Source organism: Lotus japonicus, chromosome 1 (assembly GCF_012489685.1).
Source record: "Lotus japonicus ecotype B-129 chromosome 1, LjGifu_v1.2".
NCBI lineage: Eukaryota > Viridiplantae > Streptophyta > Magnoliopsida > Fabales > Fabaceae > Lotus > Lotus japonicus.
The window spans coordinates 109,289,728-109,310,243 of NC_080041.1; the positions used below are offsets into that span (position 1 = coordinate 109,289,728).

The 20,516-nt window shown below is 36.1% G+C and overlaps 4 protein-coding genes across 5 annotated transcripts; all 4 read right to left on the bottom strand.

Moving 5' to 3' along the window:
- Positions 1-1,616: 1,616 nt before the first annotated feature.
- Positions 1,617-4,412, bottom strand: LOC130732414 (COBRA-like protein 1). Its single transcript, XM_057584466.1, has 6 exons — positions 4,234-4,412; positions 3,897-3,976; positions 3,103-3,556; positions 2,668-2,827; positions 2,294-2,547; positions 1,617-1,989 (listed from the first exon to the last, which is right to left on the bottom strand). The coding sequence occupies exons 1-6, from the start codon at positions 4,307-4,309 to the stop codon at positions 1,685-1,687; spliced, it is 1,329 nt and encodes a 442-aa protein (XP_057440449.1). The 5' UTR covers positions 4,310-4,412; the 3' UTR covers positions 1,617-1,684.
- Positions 4,413-6,576: 2,164 nt separating this feature from the next.
- Positions 6,577-10,611, bottom strand: LOC130729092 (uncharacterized). Of its 2 annotated transcripts, none has more exons than XM_057580722.1 (5): positions 10,015-10,611; positions 7,887-8,183; positions 7,500-7,718; positions 7,241-7,369; positions 6,577-7,030 (listed from the first exon to the last, which is right to left on the bottom strand). In XM_057580722.1, the coding sequence occupies exons 1-5, from the start codon at positions 10,261-10,263 to the stop codon at positions 6,815-6,817; spliced, it is 1,110 nt and encodes a 369-aa protein (XP_057436705.1). In that variant the 5' UTR covers positions 10,264-10,611; the 3' UTR covers positions 6,577-6,814. The 2 variants fall into 2 exon arrangements, with proteins under 2 accessions (XP_057436705.1, XP_057436706.1); XM_057580723.1 differs by lacking the exon at positions 10,015-10,611 and adding an exon at positions 8,660-9,673.
- Positions 10,612-12,661: 2,050 nt separating this feature from the next.
- Positions 12,662-14,078, bottom strand: LOC130732415 (putative HVA22-like protein g). The gene is made up of 6 exons (XM_057584467.1): positions 13,929-14,078; positions 13,670-13,767; positions 13,468-13,569; positions 13,301-13,357; positions 13,136-13,199; positions 12,662-13,050 (listed from the first exon to the last, which is right to left on the bottom strand). The coding sequence occupies exons 2-6, from the start codon at positions 13,699-13,701 to the stop codon at positions 12,832-12,834; spliced, it is 474 nt and encodes a 157-aa protein (XP_057440450.1). The 5' UTR covers positions 13,702-13,767; positions 13,929-14,078; the 3' UTR covers positions 12,662-12,831.
- A 3,334-nt stretch (positions 14,079-17,412) lies between these two features.
- LOC130718496 (uncharacterized) lies at positions 17,413-18,455 on the bottom strand. Its single transcript, XM_057569096.1, has 2 exons — positions 18,280-18,455; positions 17,413-18,166 (listed from the first exon to the last, which is right to left on the bottom strand). The coding sequence occupies exons 1-2, from the start codon at positions 18,453-18,455 to the stop codon at positions 17,413-17,415; spliced, it is 930 nt and encodes a 309-aa protein (XP_057425079.1).
- Between the last annotated feature and the right edge of the window lie 2,061 nt (positions 18,456-20,516).

The following is a 20,516-nucleotide window of genomic DNA, read 5'->3' on the forward strand; positions in this document are numbered from 1 at the left end:
TATATGCTCATTTACAAAAATGTAAAAAAATTAAATTAATAGAATAATCACTTTTTAAAATGATAATTTAAAGAATCAATTTTTAAATGTATTTTTTATTTAAAGAAAAATTTGATACATTTTTCTAATTATATATCATATCATGTTATTATCCTGTGCATCTCGAACACATGATAGGATAAGAGTCTATCATGTTCTTATCATATTCTATCTTTATCCAACTCTCTATCATATCCTGCTTTTATCCTATCCTAACCACCAAACGGGCCCATAAGGTCTTGGGCATTCATTGTGTGCATTCTGGTATGGGCATTACGGGATCAACCAAAGGAAAATTACCACGAGTTAATGCACAAAAGTCAAAATAACAACTTAAATATAAATTTCACTTGGAGCTTATGTGAGTTTTGATTTTGGAAAACCTTTCTAACAGTTGAGCTCGGGCTTAAGCATGCCTGAGAGTTTGGGTATAGAGAGATTATTTGTCATTTCAATTGAATATATAGATTCGGCGCAATTATGGGTGAGGGATACGATTGCTAGAGTTCGGGTGGTTTTGGGTCGTGATTGGAGTACTCAACTTGTTCATGTTTCCAAGGAGAGGAATAATGTAGCAGATGTATTTGCCCGACAAGTCTGCATGGATGGTTCTCAGCATCGTGTTTAGAGACTTCTACCCTCTTATGTTATTCAAGCATTGTGCTTTTGACGTGCTTTCTTAGTTGTGCTATCTTTTAGTTTTCCTCGTGTAATAAAAATAAGGCTAAAAATAATCAATTTGATTTAAACACATAAATTCTCTTTGTCAAAGTTATAGGCATATCAAATCCAAACGTGCCAATTTTTAATTGGGGATATGAAAACTTAAAAATTACTTAATACCGAGTTAACTGGTTGAATCATTGACTCACTGGTTGGACTAGTGATCCTTTAACCAAGCGTCTTGACCGAGACGATTAACGGTTTGAATTTAACAACATTGTCATATATTGTTATTGATATTGTTATTAAAAAACGGTTCAACCGGTCCGAGCAGCTAGTTGGATCAGAGATTCAGTGCCACTCAGAATGACTCAATTAGGGTCTTAGTAAAACTAGTGGATCAAACCGGGTTGAGAAAGTTTTTTTTGTCAAAGATGCATAGATATCCACTGACAAAGAACACAACGCAACGACGTTTCAGGCCATCTCCATTCACATTTATATCGCTATTGCATTTGCTTGATGTCTCAAACTCCGATGAGAGAAGCCATGAGTCCCACAAGATTAAAGGTGCCAAGTTGTTTGTTTTGTGGAGAGAGGATGAGCCAGGTAATTCCCCAGCCCAACTTTCTATCTCAATACTATTATAAGCTATTAGTCTTGGGTTTGGTTCAAAAATCATATCATATGCAATTTCATTAAGACTCACATGAGGTAGTTAGACAACCCTTACCAAATAATGTAAAATGTAAATATCTTTGAATGGCTTGAAACCCAATAAGTCAATAACTGGTTCCAAACACCTCACAATGAATTTGGATGTATTGTATTGTATAGTACATTGAAATTATAGGGAAATTATTCCTAACAAACAAATACATCTACAATTTCCAATTAATGCATAAAAAAATACATTACGGAGAAATTCAATTGGTCCTTCAAAATTAAGAAAGATGCTAAGAACTAAGTAGCTAGTCAGTGTTCAAAACCGAAGGAACACTAGAACAAAAAACAAAGAAATCAATAGAAGATTAGAACCGTAGTTAGCAGCATGTCTTAAACTGGAGCTGCCGTTTGGTAACATGGGGAATGTGTCAGGTAATGGCATTTCACAGTTGTCACCGTTGAAGTATATTCTTCTAGGGAATGCCCATCCGTTATGTAATGTGAAAGAGTTTGGATCTTTTTCCAATAGTATTTCTGTTGTCACAAACCCCACTTGATCCTTATCAGAGTGCGATAGCTCATTGTTGTAAAAATCTATCCCCCAAAAAAGGGCAACTCCATCTGCCACAAATTTATCTCTTCATTAGTCTACAAAACAAGTTCATCAATGTAATGGAAAGTTTCTCAGCTAAGAGTATATTTTTCAAATATACCGCTGAAATTTGAAATTTAGTTCATAGTAAGGTAATCATCATATAAAAAGCTCAAATTCTAACAAATTTAGTGGATATTTGATTTCACGATTTGCATAGAATTCAATCACATTTACTCATACGCGAATACTTGTAGCTTCTGACCAGAAGTGATTAAACATTTCACCGTGGAACCAAACATGATATGATTGTGGTTTGCAGTAAGAAAGTACCTTGGAGCCCCGCTGTCGGAAGTTTAGTGCTGTTGAAGCTGTAAGTTGTTGCTTTTTGGCTTAAACCAGGATGCTGAACCAGTACATTCCAATTTGAGTACTTTCTCTTAAAGTGGTAGTTAGAAATTGTAAGCTTCACCCTCCACTGATCCATATAGTTGTTTTTGAAATGCCAATGAACTCGAATGGGGCACATATGATCTGTGCACTTCATTATATTTTCCTCATTTGAACTTGGTAAGAGATCACCAGGCCTGGTTATTGTATTATAAGCAAGCAAAGATTTAAAGAGTGAGCACAAACTAGACCTAACAGAAGGGCCTCAACAATAACAGCAGCAACAGGTGAAACAAATTTGGACAATTGAAACAAACCTTATGCAAGACTTTGTGCTTTTATCTGCTTCTTTGCATCCACAACTGCAATTGTTGCATGATGTGACTATAGGATTGTAAAATGTTGAGAAGGAAACACAGCACATTGGTGATGGGTTTGCTAAGAAACTGGAGTATGCACATGTTGACTTCCAAGTTCCTGGAATGCAAAATGTATCCTGTTAAATAATTAGGATTAAAAAGAAGGGAAAGCAATTGTCATTTTCTTACTTTCTATGTTTTATAAACAATTTCTTAATATGCATTCTGATAACATAAGAATTAAGAATAGCAGAACTATGTGGTCTGGTTTTACGATTTGCACATAATTCAGTGCACGTTTACTTATAAGTTAAGACGAGTAGCTCTAATTAGAAGTTATTCTAGAGCATTTCACGGTGGAACAAAACATGAGAAGAGTCTTATAGAACTTACTGAGAACAGGAACTTGTCTTAGTCCCCCAGAATCCAAGGATACTGAGGGTTCTGTATCATGAAATGGGCTACAAGAGTAACCAGGACCAGGGGCCATTAATGTAACATTATTAGGTGCTTGTCCAAGTGGGTTGTTCCCCAAGTTTCTTACTTCAAGTTCAAATGAAGTGAAAGAATTCAAAGGATCCACAACCAAAGCAGAGAGGATGCCACCACCACAGCAATGCTCTGACCGGTTTTGCGATACATCTGAACCGAGATCAACAATGATGGGATCTTTCTTGCATGAATGCGGCATCTGAGAGCCTCTGTAATTTGCGCAGCTCCCTCTATCAGTTGCAATGGCACCACTCATTGACCAGATCACTTCACTATTAGCCCATGTCCATCCTAGTTTCCAGCCAGGTTTATCTACATGGCGATATAGATAATTGTTTTGAAGAATCACCTTTGCCTGTAGAAACACATTCAAGGCTTCAAGGTACATTCTAGCTATGTTTTGGATTCAAAACCATATAACTCAATCAATTATTTCCCCAATCATTTGTTATTATAGTATTGTTCTTTTTTCAAGTAAAGAAACATCTGATGTAGACCAAAGGGTAAGTTTTCTTATTACTTTGTTGATTATAATTGTGAAGCTGCGCTTAAATATGTGGTTCAAATATCAAACTGTGTTATTAGGAGACGCACTTAGGGGACATTTGGCCTCCACGACACTTAGCTAGATCGGAATTGTGAGAGCAATTTAATACAAATCAAATTGCCGTTTTAGAGTGTGACACTGTACTGACCAGATATCCATTTTCTGTACGTTGGTAAATGTCAAAGGTTACTGAAATGTTCCCAGTTGGATCCAACGGGTCATAGCAATCTGCAGAGAAGGTTGAGAACTAACTTAGCCAAAGCAAAGAGACAAGTAAAAGAAGAAAAAGTGTGGTGCACCAATTAGTAATTACTGAAAAATAGAATTGATATATAGCATGCATGTTTGGTTTTGTGGTAGCACACAATTCAAACCACAGTGACTCCAGAAGCTACAATTTGTAGCTTTTTCTAGAAGTGATCATGGATGGTTTTACAGTAGAACCAAACATTCGGTTAGTAGTGGAAAAAGGAGAAGTCCATTACCTGATAAAGTGAGCAGGGTAACTAATATTATGAACTTCAGTGCTTGAGGATATACATGATGAACAATCAGCACCATTTTTTTCCTTCGATGATGAGGAGGTTTGGTGACGAATAAGATTATACAGAAATGTTTTTATTAGTGAAAGTTTTGTATCAATATAGCGAAACCCGTTATCCATTCGTTCTCATTTATATTACTCGGATCAGATCATTGGAATTATCATCTACTTATGATATGACTAAACAAATGCAGTAATTTGCCAGTATTCTATGAACCTGTCCTCCCTCAAAGATTCCACTTTATTACTCTTATGCATGCTAGTTAACAAGCTTTTGTTTAATCTGTTAGTAGTCATTACTTTGTACTAGATTGTTTGTGGGATAAGTCTTACTTGAGTGAGTGACCGGTGAAACAAAACAAGGAAGAAAATCAATTAAAGCGTCACTGAAAAGGAAAACAGAGAATAAATTGTAAATATATTCCCTTTTTTAACACATCGTGGGACATTAGGCTTTTTTTTTATGTCATCTAAATTGAATTGTAATTTTTTTTTCAACTATTAGATGCTATCATTTGTTTCCTTTACTTTGATAAATCTCCATTTATCAGAAAGCTATCAGCATCACAAGGTTTATAGAAAATAATTAAATTAGGTTTTTTTGGGACTAATTAATAAATGGAAAATGCTTTTTAGTGTGAAACAACGAAAGAAAGAGAGATGAAACGCGAGAATAACTTATTTTAATTATTACTTATTTTCAAATAAAATAGGAGGAAGAATCGTAGGCGTTCGTTAGTTTCTTACCAAGAGTCTCGTAACAATTAGCACAATTCTTAATAAATTAGCTAAAACTTGCATTTTTGTCACATCAAATTTTTCATTTATGCTGTTCAATATCCTTTTCGTCAGTAGTAAACCCTTTTAGGGACGTTCTTTGGTCAGGTCAAGTTTTTACATTTTAAAATAAACAGATAAAAAATTACCAAAAAGAAGAAATCACCAAAATAAATAAACTGATAAAAAAATATTGGGCTTCAAGAAAATTGGTAGGTTGGCTTGGTATTTTTCGTGTCCTTTACTCTGAGGCTTGCCTTTGTCTACTAGTGGCCGAATCTTTTAATGGGTATATGTCTTCAAGGATTAGAATGGATTGAATAATAGTGTTTGGTAAACATGTTGCATTGAAACATGTAGGTTTAATTTTATATTTGGTATATTTTTTGGTCTCTCTAAAAAACAATGAAACTTAAGAAAATAGAATATGAAACCACATTGATAAATTTTTTATTGACTAAAACACCATTTCATCTCTTCCCATTAGAATAACAATCATAATAATTTATTTTTAAAATACTTACATGTCAATTATCATAAAATAGCATATATGAAAGTTGTATGTTCTATTTAATTTTTCAACACTCAAATAAATTTAAAATAAAATATGGATATGTTGCAATTGAATACAATGTTGTGTCTAATAAGTGGCAAACATAAAACAAGTAACTCTGGTTTTGATTTCTTAATTACCAAATACAAAACACAAAATATTATTACCAAATCTTGTTTTGAGCATGCATACACTTGAAATGTTCGTCCACAGATGCATATCTATCATGAGACAAGGGTATCCAAGGACATATATATGTTCCTTAATTTGTGTACAAAACTTATCCATGCATGTAGATTTGTACTAAGCCACACCATCCAACCGTTCAGGACAACTATAACTTTCTGAAGAAAACACCTTGCTTCCATCGGTGCCTTGGAGTTCATCATACAAGCTAAGGCAACTATAACACCTAGCTACAGCTATATGATCAAGCTAGAGGACCGAAGATGATTAGATACCCAGTAGTCCTAGCCATAAAAGATAAATACTAGGCGCAGTGCGTATAAACTCGAGCAATGTTGCCGCTAACGCGTTAAGCATCTCACTTGGGGAGTGAGTACCTGCGGCAAGAATGAAACTCGAAAGAATTGTCAATGACCCACATAAGAAATGCATGTTTTTGGTCTTTGTATATCATCTTCAACTTTTTTTGTCCCACACTATTAGTCACTGTAATTTCATACAAACACAACAAAAGGTCCATGAAATTATGAAAACATCATGCATGCTAGCGGTCAATGTTTATTTGCAATTGCAACTAATCCTAATGTGCTTCTCTTTCATCATGATCAATCTGAAAAAGCCAGAAACTACTCACATAAACTTCTCCCTATAATTGATTGATTCTGACTTCAAAATCAATCGCAGAAAAGTTTCCAAACATGCACTCCTGTCATTCAACATTGAACAATCGTCGAACTTGTGGTACATTACATATTCAAAGACAATGAATGATTTAAAAAGGGCATGCTATATTATTATATCAAGTCTTTCTCTGTTCATGTTGCCGTCAAAGGCCTACAACCCATCACCCTACATTACAACAGAAGTGACAACAAGGGCTAATTGACAATTTAATTTTCCCACACTCCCACATCATAGGAATTGACTTCTCAGAGCATATATTGTGCTAGTAATTAACAATTTACATAAATAACATTTTTTAATATCATTAGTTTTTTTACCAGAGTCATGCTGTTTCACTAGATGGCTGCAAAAGTGAAGAAGATGAGCCTAAAGGCTCATGCACAACTGAATTTGAATTAACAGATATGGGATTTCCCCCTAACTGCAGCATGATACTCCCCAGAATTTCAGTTAAAACTTTCTTGAATTCGTCTTCTTTAACCGTCTTCGTATCATCGGCATTCACCATCTTACAGGCTTCACTAATAACCTTATCCATCTGCAAAATCAAACACACGGGTCTTCAATCATCGGCTCAGCGAGACAAAGGATAAGATAAAGCATAAACATTAAGACATCTCATGCCATATTGGTATAATCCGAAGAACATTATGAACACTAGCTGTAGCAATGACGCATGCTAACAGTGATTTTTTAGCTTTCATCTCAAGGATTATAAATGCTAACACTATAAGCATTGGCAACGTACCTCTTCAATTGCACCAACTGGAGGTAAACCAGCAGATGGAGACACCACATCCAGTGCCACACGCAAATAGTCCTTTGATAATTTTCCATTTCGATCTTTTGGCAGATTCTCTAAAGCTGAGTTCAGTGTCTGCATCACACGATAGATTAGAAAACTCCACATAAGGATTTTAACAAAGTCAATTTGAAACAAGAAAGATATTCCTTATGAATCACAGTAAAAGAAGGGGGGGGGGGGGGTGGGGGGTGGGCATGAAAACCTTGTCTAATTCAAACTTGTTTGATAAAAGTCTCTTGACGCCACTTCCATCAAAGGTGTTTTCACTGTGGGCAACAATGACAGGTTTCTCTTTAAGACAATTAACCACACTCAATGCCACTTTCTTGAATTCTTCCAAAAATGTCTCCTGAGTGACAGGCTTATCCCAAGCAGGCCCTGCTTGAGACACCAGTGCCGGATCCACAATGTTGTTAAAAACCTGAAAAACATAACCCAACAAGGAAATGAAAGAAGGTTGACCTTAAATGGGAAAATGAGGTTCCCATTTGAAATTTTACTTTAATCATGTTTTGATCACGTAAAATTCTATTTTAAGAAACAAGAACTTAAATAGGTATAGACAACATCAGTTGCATTAATCGATTACCCAAGAATCTGAAGTAGGAGGAACTCCTCGATCAACAGCGAGTCTCTTAAGAGCTTTAATTATATGTTCACGAAGTGATTCAGTAGGGTTATCAATCTCAGAGAACAAGGATACCATTTCTGGTTCATAACTTGGACCATCAACAAACTCAAGGAGATCTTCTCCATCCATGCGGAGTATAACAATGGGGTCTCGCTTCAGTCCAGCAGCCATACCCAATAAAATGTCTGAAAGAACCTCTTTAAATTCAGTTTTGCTCACTTTTTCTTGCTTTCCATGGGTGAATTCATTCAAGACCTGTACATAGAACAAGTCTCGTAGCATTATTGGTGCAGATTAATGTATAAAAATTTTGATAGAATGATAGGACAAGTAGAAATTATAGTAGGAACTTGAGGACAGTATTCAAAATACAATGGCGAAATAACTCTACTTCAGACAAATATAATTAATCTTACAGGAAACAGTATACATTTTCACAAACAAAATCAAATTTGGTTCACCCGACAATACTCCAAGACAAGAATACGTATTGATCTGGCAAACAGAAAATGAACATAAGTACTAACAAAGTTTGGGCTCAAAGCAAAAATCGCAGCCCACCGGATAATTTTTTGCTGGTCCAATTTTTGTAGTGGTGTATCCACCCACTCTGTGTGTGTGTGTGTGTATTGTTTGCCCATCTTCGGCATATGGTTAGGTAAGAGATTTACTTCTTTCCAAAGTATGCCATGAAAAGAAAACCTTTACTTTTCCACACAATCACTACTAACCTCAGATTGCTTGCAGCTAGCACTAGTAGTTTGGGTCCCTGGAATTCATCATTAACAATAATAGCATACCAACTTTTTGTTACTCTAAAGTGTAGTAGTCTAAACTATATTTTCCAATTTTTTAGTAGCAGGGTCTGAATCAAGCAATGGTTTAAAGATCAAGCAGCATCAGCCGTCAATAATAGTTTAGCATATATTAGAGGTTAAACAAATTAGCTTGACACGGTTTCCATCATATACGACACCATTCTGGCTCCATGGAGGTTGAGAAGTGGCAATACAAAGCAAAATAGAGAAGCAATTGATTGCAATAAAAAAGCATATTCCCACTGGACCGACCAAGTTATCATGGATAGGATACTTCTGGGGCCAGCTAGAAGTCAAAATATTGCAAACTTGTTCTAGAAAGTATTACATTAACACTAATTTACAGAAACATATTATCATTCGAGATTTTTTATTCCAAGTTCAGACTGCTGTTTCATCAACATCTGAAGCAATAAGCATGTGTATATCTAAAATGCAAATGGACCACACATAAAAAAAGTAAAGTGCTTTCCCATGCCAACCAAAGATAGACAGGTGCTTTCCCACGCCAAACTAAGCTTAAATAAAAACTCAGAGGAACAAATACTTTAACAAATGAAAACCAACTGGCATGGGAACCCAAAAATCGGATGATGATGATATTTCATAGATAACAAGCTAACTATTTCTCCAAAGACATGATTGAAAAGAATTAAAATAACAGAGTCCAGAGTACTGCCAAAACTTAAGCCAAAGCAAAAGTCAAAAGCATATGTAACACCTTACAATTATATCAACCTCAATAGCAAGTCGGTTTGACTCTTGTAGCAACCAATTTGCGTGTATCACTTCTTTTCTAAGTGAGAAGTATAAACAATTGACAAAGACCTTCTTAATTCATTAGTAATTTCTTTCAAATAAAGTAACAGGGTTCCGAGTCGTGTAATCAGCCTCTTGCAAAAATACAAGGTAAGATTGCCTAAACACAACTTATGTGGCTCAGCCCCCTCCCTGGACCTCGCGCATAGCTCCAGGTTTGCCCTTTTTAACCCCCACCCTACCCGCACCTCCACCACAGTCCACACCAGATAACATTGCTAAGATTCCAAGCTATTTTTAGAACAATAGCTTAGTGCATGTTTGGAAAAACTTAAATAACTAATTCTACAGCCACAATAAATTCTGATTCTGAATTTCAGAATTGATTAGGAGAAAATAGAAGCTGATACAAAATGTTATGAATTAAGAGAAAAAACTACCAGGACACTCAAGAGGGAAGAGAAAAACTGAAACACAGATTACCAAACAAGAAGAAAACCAAAAAGTACCTCATAATAGATGTGATCAGAATCAGGACTAGTGCCCTGAGCAGGCAAACCAAGAGCAGCACCGATATCAGCAACAGCAGGTTCGAGCTCCTTCACAGAGAGTTTGCCGTCTTTGTCCTTATCGAGCTGATGAAACTTATGGTCCACAAAATTGTTGAACACTTGCTCGTTCCCAACCAACTCCATAATGTTGGAACCATCCAGAACCTCACCACTTTTTCTCTTGGGGTTGCCTGAACCACTCTCCATTCTCTCTCTGCTTCCTATATAATCTTCTTCAACTTGTGTGCTTTTTCTTGTGAGCTCCTTTCACTTTTGGCTCGTGACAGACTCACAGGGTTTTGGTTTGCAACTTGAGTGAGTGCTTGTGGTTTACTCTCAAATCCAACAACAAGACTGTTTGTTGTGTATTGTTTCTCTGGCCTAAATTTATCAAGAAAGAAAGAAAAAGCAAGAGGAGGAGGAAAGTTATTAAATTTGGTCAGCAATTGTGTGTAGTGTGAACCCCACACGCGGCCTTCAAAGAAAGCTTATATAGCAGCATAGCATAGCTGGAGAAAAAGGCCAGACACTACACGTGCTACAAAAACGTACGTTTGCTTGTTTCAGCTGATGATGAGTAAACTGTAAAAGTAACCTGTTCCACTACAAAGCTTTTCTCATTTTCTACTCAATTATAAATTTTTGATAAAATATACTTTTTTTAAAGATATTTGGACTAAAAAACAATGTGGCCCAACAACACTCAGATCATATGATTATATGAGAACAAAATCAATAATGATATATTCACACTTCATTTACACCTATTTTTATTTTTATCCCTCTCCTCTTATTCTCTATCACATTTTATATTTTTTCTCTATTACTTTTTCTTTTATTCATATCTCTCTCTTCCTTCACTTCTTTCCACCTCATTTTCGAGGTGTGAAAGAATAATTATTCATCAACACATGAAGCAAGCAAAACAAGGAGATGGTGGGTAAAGGCGGAGGAACCATAAATTGCCTCAAGGGAAACTCATGCTAAAATAAGAAAAATCCATTTATTTTGGATATCACAACCACTTATTGAGGGCAAAAAAACATCTACTATGAAGAAGAAGTTTCCCTATTGCTTTGTTTGGTTGTGTAGAGATAGAGTAGAGAGGGATGAGAGGAAGAGAGATAGAGGGAGGAAGGAAGAAGTTACCTTGTTTGGTGTAGGGGAGGAGGGAGGAGAGAGGGAGCTTTTGAGGTGGGACCCACCCTTTTATGGAGTATCTCCAATTTGGAGAGAAAAGGAACAGTAACGGCTGTCTCCTTTTTTTTTTTTTACGTTTCTGTCAATTAGTGGCGGTTTGAAACCGCCACTAATTGCATCTGACATCAACTTTTTACTTTTTGTATTTAAAATTGATTTTTTTAATTTAAAGTCAACTTTTTCTCTCTCTTCCACATCATTATTTCTCATCTCTCTCTTCTTTATCTCTACCATACCAAACAACTCATTAAATCCTATTTCTCATCTTTCTCTTCTCTATCTCTCACCTATTTCTCTCTACTTAACTTCTCTCTTCTCTACTCTCTCTTATCTATCTCTCTCTTCACAACCAAACATAGTGTATCTCTCACCTATTTCTCTCTACTTAACTTCTCTCTTCTCTACTCTCTCTTCTCTATCTCTCTTCACAATCAAACATAGTGTATAGGAGAAAGACCCCCTTAAAGGGGAGGAGAGCCCCAAAAGAGGGCTATCTACTATGGTTTCTTGATGGGTTGAGCAAGCTTCAAAAAATAAAGTGGGGTGGTTGGGTTAGGGTTATATAGTTCACCATCCCGCTTAACTCACTTTGATTTTATCGCTAGCAGAACGGGGTGGGCTAGCCTATCGGATCAAATTTGAAATAGTAAATAAATATAAATGAGATAGACATTTTAGTCAATTTTTTCTGAATTAATATGCCAATTGTACTATAGTTAAATTTATTAACTTTTCTTTGATTTTTAAAAAATAAAATTATTTCTTTATTTCTATCATGTTTTAAAAAATTAGATACGATAAAAATTAAGGTGTGAATGATTAAACAAAAAAAATCTCGTGGCTACTCTAGCAGATATAGAGAGAGCCAAATTTCATGGGGATGCTTAGGTGCTTAATGAAATCCATGCACCTTGCCAGAATTTGGAGAACTAGTTTGCCTTGAATCTATTGTAATGGGAATTCTTAGACTAATTGAGGGGATTGTGGATTCCCCTCCCCCAAATTAGAAATTCTTCCTTTGACCATAGTTTGTCCTTCTTGTTAATTTTTTGAAAATAAAAATACAACAAGAAAATAAATGTTGGTGATCTCTCATTGTGATCCCATTAATAGTTGAGAAGTGTGACTTCATTTTTTTATCCATATCTTGATCAATTGCATAGGATATGTGAGATATCATTTTTGAATTATGGGTCTCACTCGTGAGTTGTGAAGGTTCCATCCGCAATAATTGTGATTTTCATTTTCAAACCTCCAACTCCATGGTCAAATGGTGTTACTGTTAAGTTTCGTCACTATTATTAAATTAGAGTTTAACTATCTTAACATTAAGAGTAGAGAAATCCAATCACAATAACATAGTTAATTGAAGCAAATACATTTACATCATTGCAGGTACAAATGATCAAGAAATAAATTTAGAGATACAAATGAAAACTTGCTACAAAAGAAACTAAATAATTAAAAAATGAAGACCTTGTCTATCTGAAAACTTAAGTAATAAAATATACACTGTGCCAAGTCTGTCCTAAAAGCTCAGACTACAAAACCTGCTTCATAAGTGTAACGTACATCTCAGGGACTAGTACTACCTTGCTTGTCCAAATGCACCTGAGAAGTTACATTGTTTAGAACACCAGTGAATCCTTTTTGGCCATAAATGACAGCTTTATTCCAAGCAAAACCAACAAACTCCATAGCCTTGAATTTCAGCATTGACAAACTGTGATCGATTTCTTTCTCATGTTTCACAATGTAAGGCTGAAGGAAGGAATTGTAAAGATGAACACTATCCTGAAAAGCCATCAATTATGAGCAACATTAAAAACATGAAACACTTATAACAAACAAACAAACAAACAATTCTTATACACAGTACCTCTGTTTTAGTGTACCAGAGAAACACAAAGAATGCCAATTTTGCTTCACTATACAATGGTAGCCTTCACAAAAGGGGAAAAAGAACCAGAATGAGGGGAAATTAAAAACTCGATGGATAAATTAACGCATGATAGCCAATAGAGTAATAAATGTAGTAATGTACCATGAAATACAAGTATCCCCAAATCCTTCCACAACCGTAAGAAAAGCAACAACAATCCTACAACATGTAAGGAATGAAGTAATGGTATCAATTACTAGCATCAAATTAAGTTGAAACCTGAAGAATATATTTAATTCACATGAAAACTCAAGAAAGAACAAGTGTACCAGTATTGGCACCAGAATATTAGTTGCTTAGTCTCTTCTGGCTTACTCTTGTTTACAGTTTTGAAGCATTCATAAGCAGGCAAAGCATAACCAAACGTCAACCTAAAAGTAAAATTAGATTGAGTTAACCAAAGAAATTAGTAACACCAAGAGTAATTAAGGATTCTTCAATTAACAAAACATTCATCGATCTCTTACTTACAAGAGGGTTTTCGAAACAAAGGAACCCATCATTCAAACCTTGCAACATGTACCAAATTGAACAAAGTGTAGGTAGAGTTTCACAAGAGATACCAAACCCTGAAATCACAGGAAAATTCATATTTAGTGCAATGAAATCAGAAATGTAACAGAAATGAAGGGGGACAGTCTTAAAAGATAACAAGTAACATTAAATTGAAAATCATGCATTTCAATGGTTTTTGGTGCAAGTAACTAACGAGAAAGACTTGAATTAACACCTTAATTGCAAATATTTGTGTGTGATCAATTGCAAAGGGACATGGTCAGTTATGTAATAAGAATCCAAATGAAGAGCACAGTGCAGTGGAAATGGGTTCCTTCTTGGATAACTCTTGGTATATCGGCGTGATTATATAGGCTTCGCTTCGTCTCCGTCCACAAAACGGTGCAAAAAACCCCAAAAGGCAACCTTTATTTCGCATTTGAATGTTTGAAAAAATATTAAAAAAAGAGTAAATTATTTTTTATTGTTTATCAACAGAAATTACAGAATAGATTGATGAATTGACTTCTATAGTCCCTAAATAGAGTTGTTCACTAGAATAAGATCTACTTATATCAAACTGTGATGAAGCATGAAATAATTGATGAATTCCCGGATCTAGTTGTTAAAATTCATATATAATGTTATGATGAGTAGTGACATCAAGAAGATGTCAATTTCTGAAACAGGGGCTTTCTGTGAAAAACGGTGGGCAAGTAACTAAGTAGAGTGCCGACTTGGATCTGTTGACAGTACACTACAAAATTCTATATATAGTGCAAGTACATACAAAGGTACATATTCCAATATTCCCAAATATATACTATACCATCTTATGGGAAAATATCTACAGAAACCTTTCAGATCATGTATGCACTCTCCCCACTGCTATGCTGCTACCAGCATATTGGGAATTGAGTTCCAAGAAGATGTATGCACTCTAATGAGATAAGAAAGATAAAAATAAAATAGAAAATAGTTAGATTTTAAGTGAAAGATGTAGTGTTTAATTTATTAGTAGTATTTTTTTCTAGTTTAATGTGGAGATTCTTGAAGTTTTATATATCTCATGACCTAACAATAGCATTAGAATCGATGATTGGTTTGACCATGGTGGCAATTCCTTGAAAGTATTGTGAAAATAAAGTGGCGTGTCGAGATGTGCCCAACGAGGATATAAGTATTTGGAGGTTTCCGTTTGAGATGACCCACACTTGTAGGAGATATTGTTGGGATGTCCACTATTAAATGTGAGTTAAAAAGTCTCTTATAGATGAAAAAGACACTGTTGAGCAATTCATAAGTAAGAAACTGACATACTCAGTTTTCCTCTAAAATTGATTTGGCCCACATGATGTAAAGACATAAACGGATCGCTTGACCTATCAACTCATAGCCAAGACATGACTGTTTTCTACCAACCAACTCACGTTGAGACAATGTAACTGTTCTTGCCGACCTATAATCTCGTAGTTGAGGCATAATATATGTCGGTTGACCTGTAGTCACGATTGGGACATAGTCATCTAGCTTATAACAAAGGCATATTATATGTCATCTCATCTAGCCCATTAGCTTCACAATCACAACAAAACGAATGGAATAAGGTTAGTCTGATACATCCCCTCAGGTCGATCATGCAGAAGTTAATGCACGCAAAGTAATTGAAATTAATCGCTCTGTCAGCGAATGGAAGTGCCTGAGACACCCATGTCCTAGCCGACATAAGGTCTGACGACCAAGGCCTATATTCAACCAACATTCGACCTAGATGCTCCCGAGCCAACACATGCCCTCCATTTCTGTTTAGAAACTCACGAATCAAAACTTGTGCAAAACTATACCACTGACCCCAAAAAAGTCGAGTAAATGTATCTTAAACTTCATTCTCGGCCAGCGCATTCCTCATGTTGGACACATGACCCGAGGAAGAAGAGTTGATACAGAAAACTCATACATTATTCATCACCTAATCGATGAGACAACACCTTTAGACCATCCAAGAGTTGATCTCAACATGTTGATCCTTTGACCAATGATGATGTAAACATTACTCAACTCCTATGTCCTAGTACCGACATAAGGAACCACGAGAGAAAACCTAGTAAGCTAAGCTTCTCATATCATCCCTTTACTAGTATTGAATTGGGCGTCAGAGTGTCTCTATAAGTACCAATCACGACGGGTCCAAAGTGCATGGTGGAGAAGAACTTGAAATTCAGTGGCAACCAAAAAGAGAAGAACTCAAGCACTCACGAGTTTCCAAAATCTAAACACCCTACTTGAAAAGATTGATTGGATTCGTCTGATAAAAATCAAATATAATTGTATTGACTTATACCACTTCAATTAACTCACTTATGACAATTAATACTACTCAAAAGTTAATTTTGTAATAGTTATATATATATATATATATATATATATATATATATATATATGGGGAATGCTAACTTACTCCCACTTGATTTTGTGAAAGAGTAAATTAGCAACCAACACCTTTTTCCTTTGGACAAAAAACCCAACTCTTTTTCTTTCGAGCTAATTTTAATTTTGGGGTAATTGTGTAATTTTTGTTTCTAATTTTTTTAATTCAAACAAAACCGTTTTCTCTCTCCTCCCACTTCCCACCTTTCTCGCTGCCTCCTCTCGTTGTTCAGTTGCTTTGCCACTCTTTTTCTCTTTTTCTCTTCTTTTCTGAATTTTTTTTATTTGTGTCGTGTGCTAGTTTTGGACTCTCTCTAGAAATCACAGTGTTTTATCATTTGGGAGTATTTTAGGACGCGCAATGACCAGTGAAGCCAAGAGGTGTTCTTAATTTGTATTGTGAATTGATTGGTTTTTTTTTGTAAGCATGTCAATTGTTTGGTGTTGTTTTGTTTGGGAACAAAAAGGAACACAGTTGAAAAGGAACTTAAGGTATATGATTCCATTGTTTTTTCTTACAAATTTTTTTTGTCATATGATATTATGATAATGGTGGGAAATGAAAAAATGAGTGATAATGGAGGAAATGAGAAAGAGTGAAATCGTTTCACTCTGTTGAAAAGAGAAAAGCAGAAGGGTTAGGGAAGTGGGAAGTGGGAGGAGAGAGAAATTTGATTTTTGAGAATTAAAAACGAAAATTACACAAATACCCTCAAATTAAAACTGGCTTGAAAGGAAAAGGGTTGGGTTTTTTGTCCAAAAGAAAATGTGTTGGTTGCTAACTTACTCCTTCACAAAATCAAGTGGGAGTAAGTTAGCATTCCCCTGTATGTATATATATATATATATATATGTATGTGTGTGTGTGTGTGTGTGTGGAGTTTATCATGTTACGATGATCCAGCATTGCACATTTGCACCTTGTCACATGAATGCCACCCAGGCATCCATGCCATTGTTCTCACAATATACATATTGAAGCGTCCTTCCCAATGTTGCTTCTCTTTATTTATTTTTTTGAAACATAATGTTGATTCCCTTGGCATCCTAATTTTCAAGACAACTTTTTTTTACCATAACTTTCTCTTCTAAATGATTTAAATCTTCTTTCAAATTAATTATGAGACTGGAGGATTAATGTGTGTATTCAGATTTCTGAGAGATTACAAATTGTTTTAATAAAAAATTCTGTCGAACAATAAATTGAAAACGTTTTTAAGTGAAGATAGGATATCAAATTATCTCATCTTCTCTCATATTTTTTTTTGAAACTGGATAATTCATTAATAAAATCAAAAGGCCATAGAGGCTAGTACATCAACTTGAATCAAAGACTCCAACTCCGGCGGCACCTCCTCAATCCAAACAGAGTTATGAAACTTTGAGGAGTTCTTAGCCAAGTGATCGGCTACAGAATTGCCGGTTCGATGAACAAAAGACAAAACAAAATACGAAAAGGATGAGACCAAGTCTCTACAGTCATTAAGAATTGAAAATAAATAAGAATCACCACGCTTAGACTTCTGCCATGTCTCAAAGAGATAAAGACAGTCTGTTTCAAGGCACACCTCTCGGAACCCCAAGTCTTTTGCCAAAGAGAGCGACCACCGGAAAGCTAAAGCTTCTGCAATAACCGGTGAGGGAGCATCTGTCGCTGCCATAACCTCTGCTGCGTTATTTCTAGCAATAAAACCAAGGCCCGTCGCTGCTAGTTGCACCCATGAAGCATCAAAATTGATTTTGATAATATCCCCATGCGGTCTGGTCCATGAAGCACGATCAAGACTCCTCTGTTCCACCGGTGTCCGATCCAAGGCCATATCCTCAACTGGTGAAATAAGGCTGCGGAACCGAGCCATAATACCTGAAAAGTCCGGTTGTTTCTGCTGGTAGATAACAGCATTACGGAGCTCCCACAACACATACAGAAACGTAAGGCACAACCCTCCCAACTCATCGTCCTTGTGCTCAAAAAACTGCTGCAGAAAATCCATAGGCTCCACGCCATGACGGAAGCGCACACTCATGGGAGAAGCAAACCACCACCTGGACACAATCGGACACATGAAGAGAACGTGAACCACAGTTTCTGGGCTTGCGCATCAGAACGGGCACTCCTCCTCCACTTGCATCCCACGAATCCGTAATGAATGTCTCACCGGAATGATCCTTCTAGCCACTCTCCGCGCCAGCTCCTTACAGCGAGGTAGAGCTTCAACGGACCACAAAGCTTTCCAAAAACTTGCATGAGTTTGTTGGCTCGATGAAGAAGAAGGCTCCTCGCGGATCCTTTGTTGCCGAATGAAGCCATATGCAGACTTCGTAGTGTACGCATTGTCACTAGTATGAGGCCAAAACACGATGATGACCCGGGATTTAAGGCTATTTTCCTGGTTTATTTGCATGTAGTTTTATATAGTTTTTAGGATATTTCAGTCATTTTAGGACACTTTAGGCTTAGTTCATGCATTTTAATGTTTTCATTTAGTTTTAGTATTTTTCTATATTTTTTATGTTATTTTTATAGATTTCATTAGGATTTAATCAAGTTATTTGAATTCGGTATCTTACTCTATCTTCTAGTTAATCTCTATTATTGGTTTTTAATTATTTTCCTTTATTATTATTGTTATTTTAGGAGAAGATGTGGAATCAATGAGCAAATCAAGGGAGAGAGCCAAGAATCTCGAAGTCTGGAGCAATCTGGATTTCTTTGCGCCAGTTCTGCACCAATTTCCTGTTGCATTTCGCGCAGACGCGCCAAGGAAGTAGCTGCTGGATAATTCTGCGCCAGTTTTGCGCGAGTTCCTTCACAAAGTTCGCGCATTTGCGCGAAATATCTGTCAAACTCTATTTAAGTGCGTTTTAAACCTAATTTAGACACTTTTTCACGTTAGAACTTGGAGAGCTGCGTTTTTGGGTTTTTGCTTAGAGCTTACTTGGTTCTTTGTCAAGATTTTGAGGTTTGGCTTGAATTTTGATTTGTTTCCATGACTATGTCAGGCTAAACTCCCTTTGTGTTAGGGTGATTGATCTAGTTTTACTTTAAACTATGTTTTGAACCAAGTTTCAGTTATGATTATGATTTCTATTTTAGTTCTTGAATTTCTCCTCTAGTTTAATTGAAACTTTCTATTGCAATAGTCTGTCTTACTATTTTCTATGCAATTGGAAAATTTGTAGAATTTAGGGATTTGGGGAGAAGTTGAGCAAGGGTCTTTACGCCTTAGGGATAAGGGTAACAAATTGCTTGTGTTTGCCTGATCTAAATTGAACTTTTATCTCTGGTTAATTAGGATTAAGTACTAAAGAATTAGCTATCACTAATTAATTGGAAGGGACACTTATGCAAGGAATTGATAAGTGGACAATTAGGCTTAGCACCTTGAAACTTAATTTGATACATAATTATAACTGATTGGGGAGATACATAGGGAGAAGGTTAATGAAATCAGGATCCCTAGCACGCTTTTAAATTGAATACACTTCAACCGTGTTATTTGCTCTCTTTAATTCTATTGCAGTTAAGTTACTTACGAACAAGCAATCATATCTTTATTTTTATTTTTATTTTTATTTTCACGTCCTTTCATTCCGAATTCAGTTATTATAGAGTATAAACGTACACAATCCCTGTGGTTCGATCTTTTTATTACTTCGGGCAATCTGTACACTTGCAGATTCGTTATCACACGACATCAAGAGACGATTGCATAGGGAGAGGAAGCTGTAAAATCTCCTGTGCCGTTGGGGGCCAAACCACTAACTCCACCAAGTTCCTGTTCCAAACCTGCATGTTAGCCACAAATAAGTCTGAAACAGTACGTAAGTTTGCACCAGTTGCTAAATCATGTCTAAACACAGTGGGGATCCCACTTGGGAGCCATTTATTTCTCCACAAATTAATACTCCGCCCATTGCCCACTCGCCATCGGGCCCCTTCCTCAAAAATCCATTTTGCACGAAAAATGCTTGTCCATGCATAGCTTGGACGCCCATGTTTCTTAGCTGCAAAAAGAGAAGATTGAGGAAAATACACAGCTTTGAAAACTCTACCCAACAGAGAGTCTGGGTTTTTAAAAATTCGCCACCAATTCTTTTCAACCAGCGCCATATTGAACGCTTTAAAATCCTTGAAACCAATTCCTCCATCAAGCTTAGACCTGCATAAGGAGTCCCATTTGAGCCAAAAGAATACTCCTTCGATCTGCGTCCCCACTCCAATAGAATTTACTGATCATTCGCTCAATATCTGCACATAAGCCATCAGATGATAAAAAACAAGACATAATATAAGATGGGATTGCCTGGGCAACCGCCTTAATAAGCACCTCTCTTTCCGCGCGAGATAGAGAACGCTCCTTCCAACCCTTTAGTTTCTTCCACACTCTTTCCT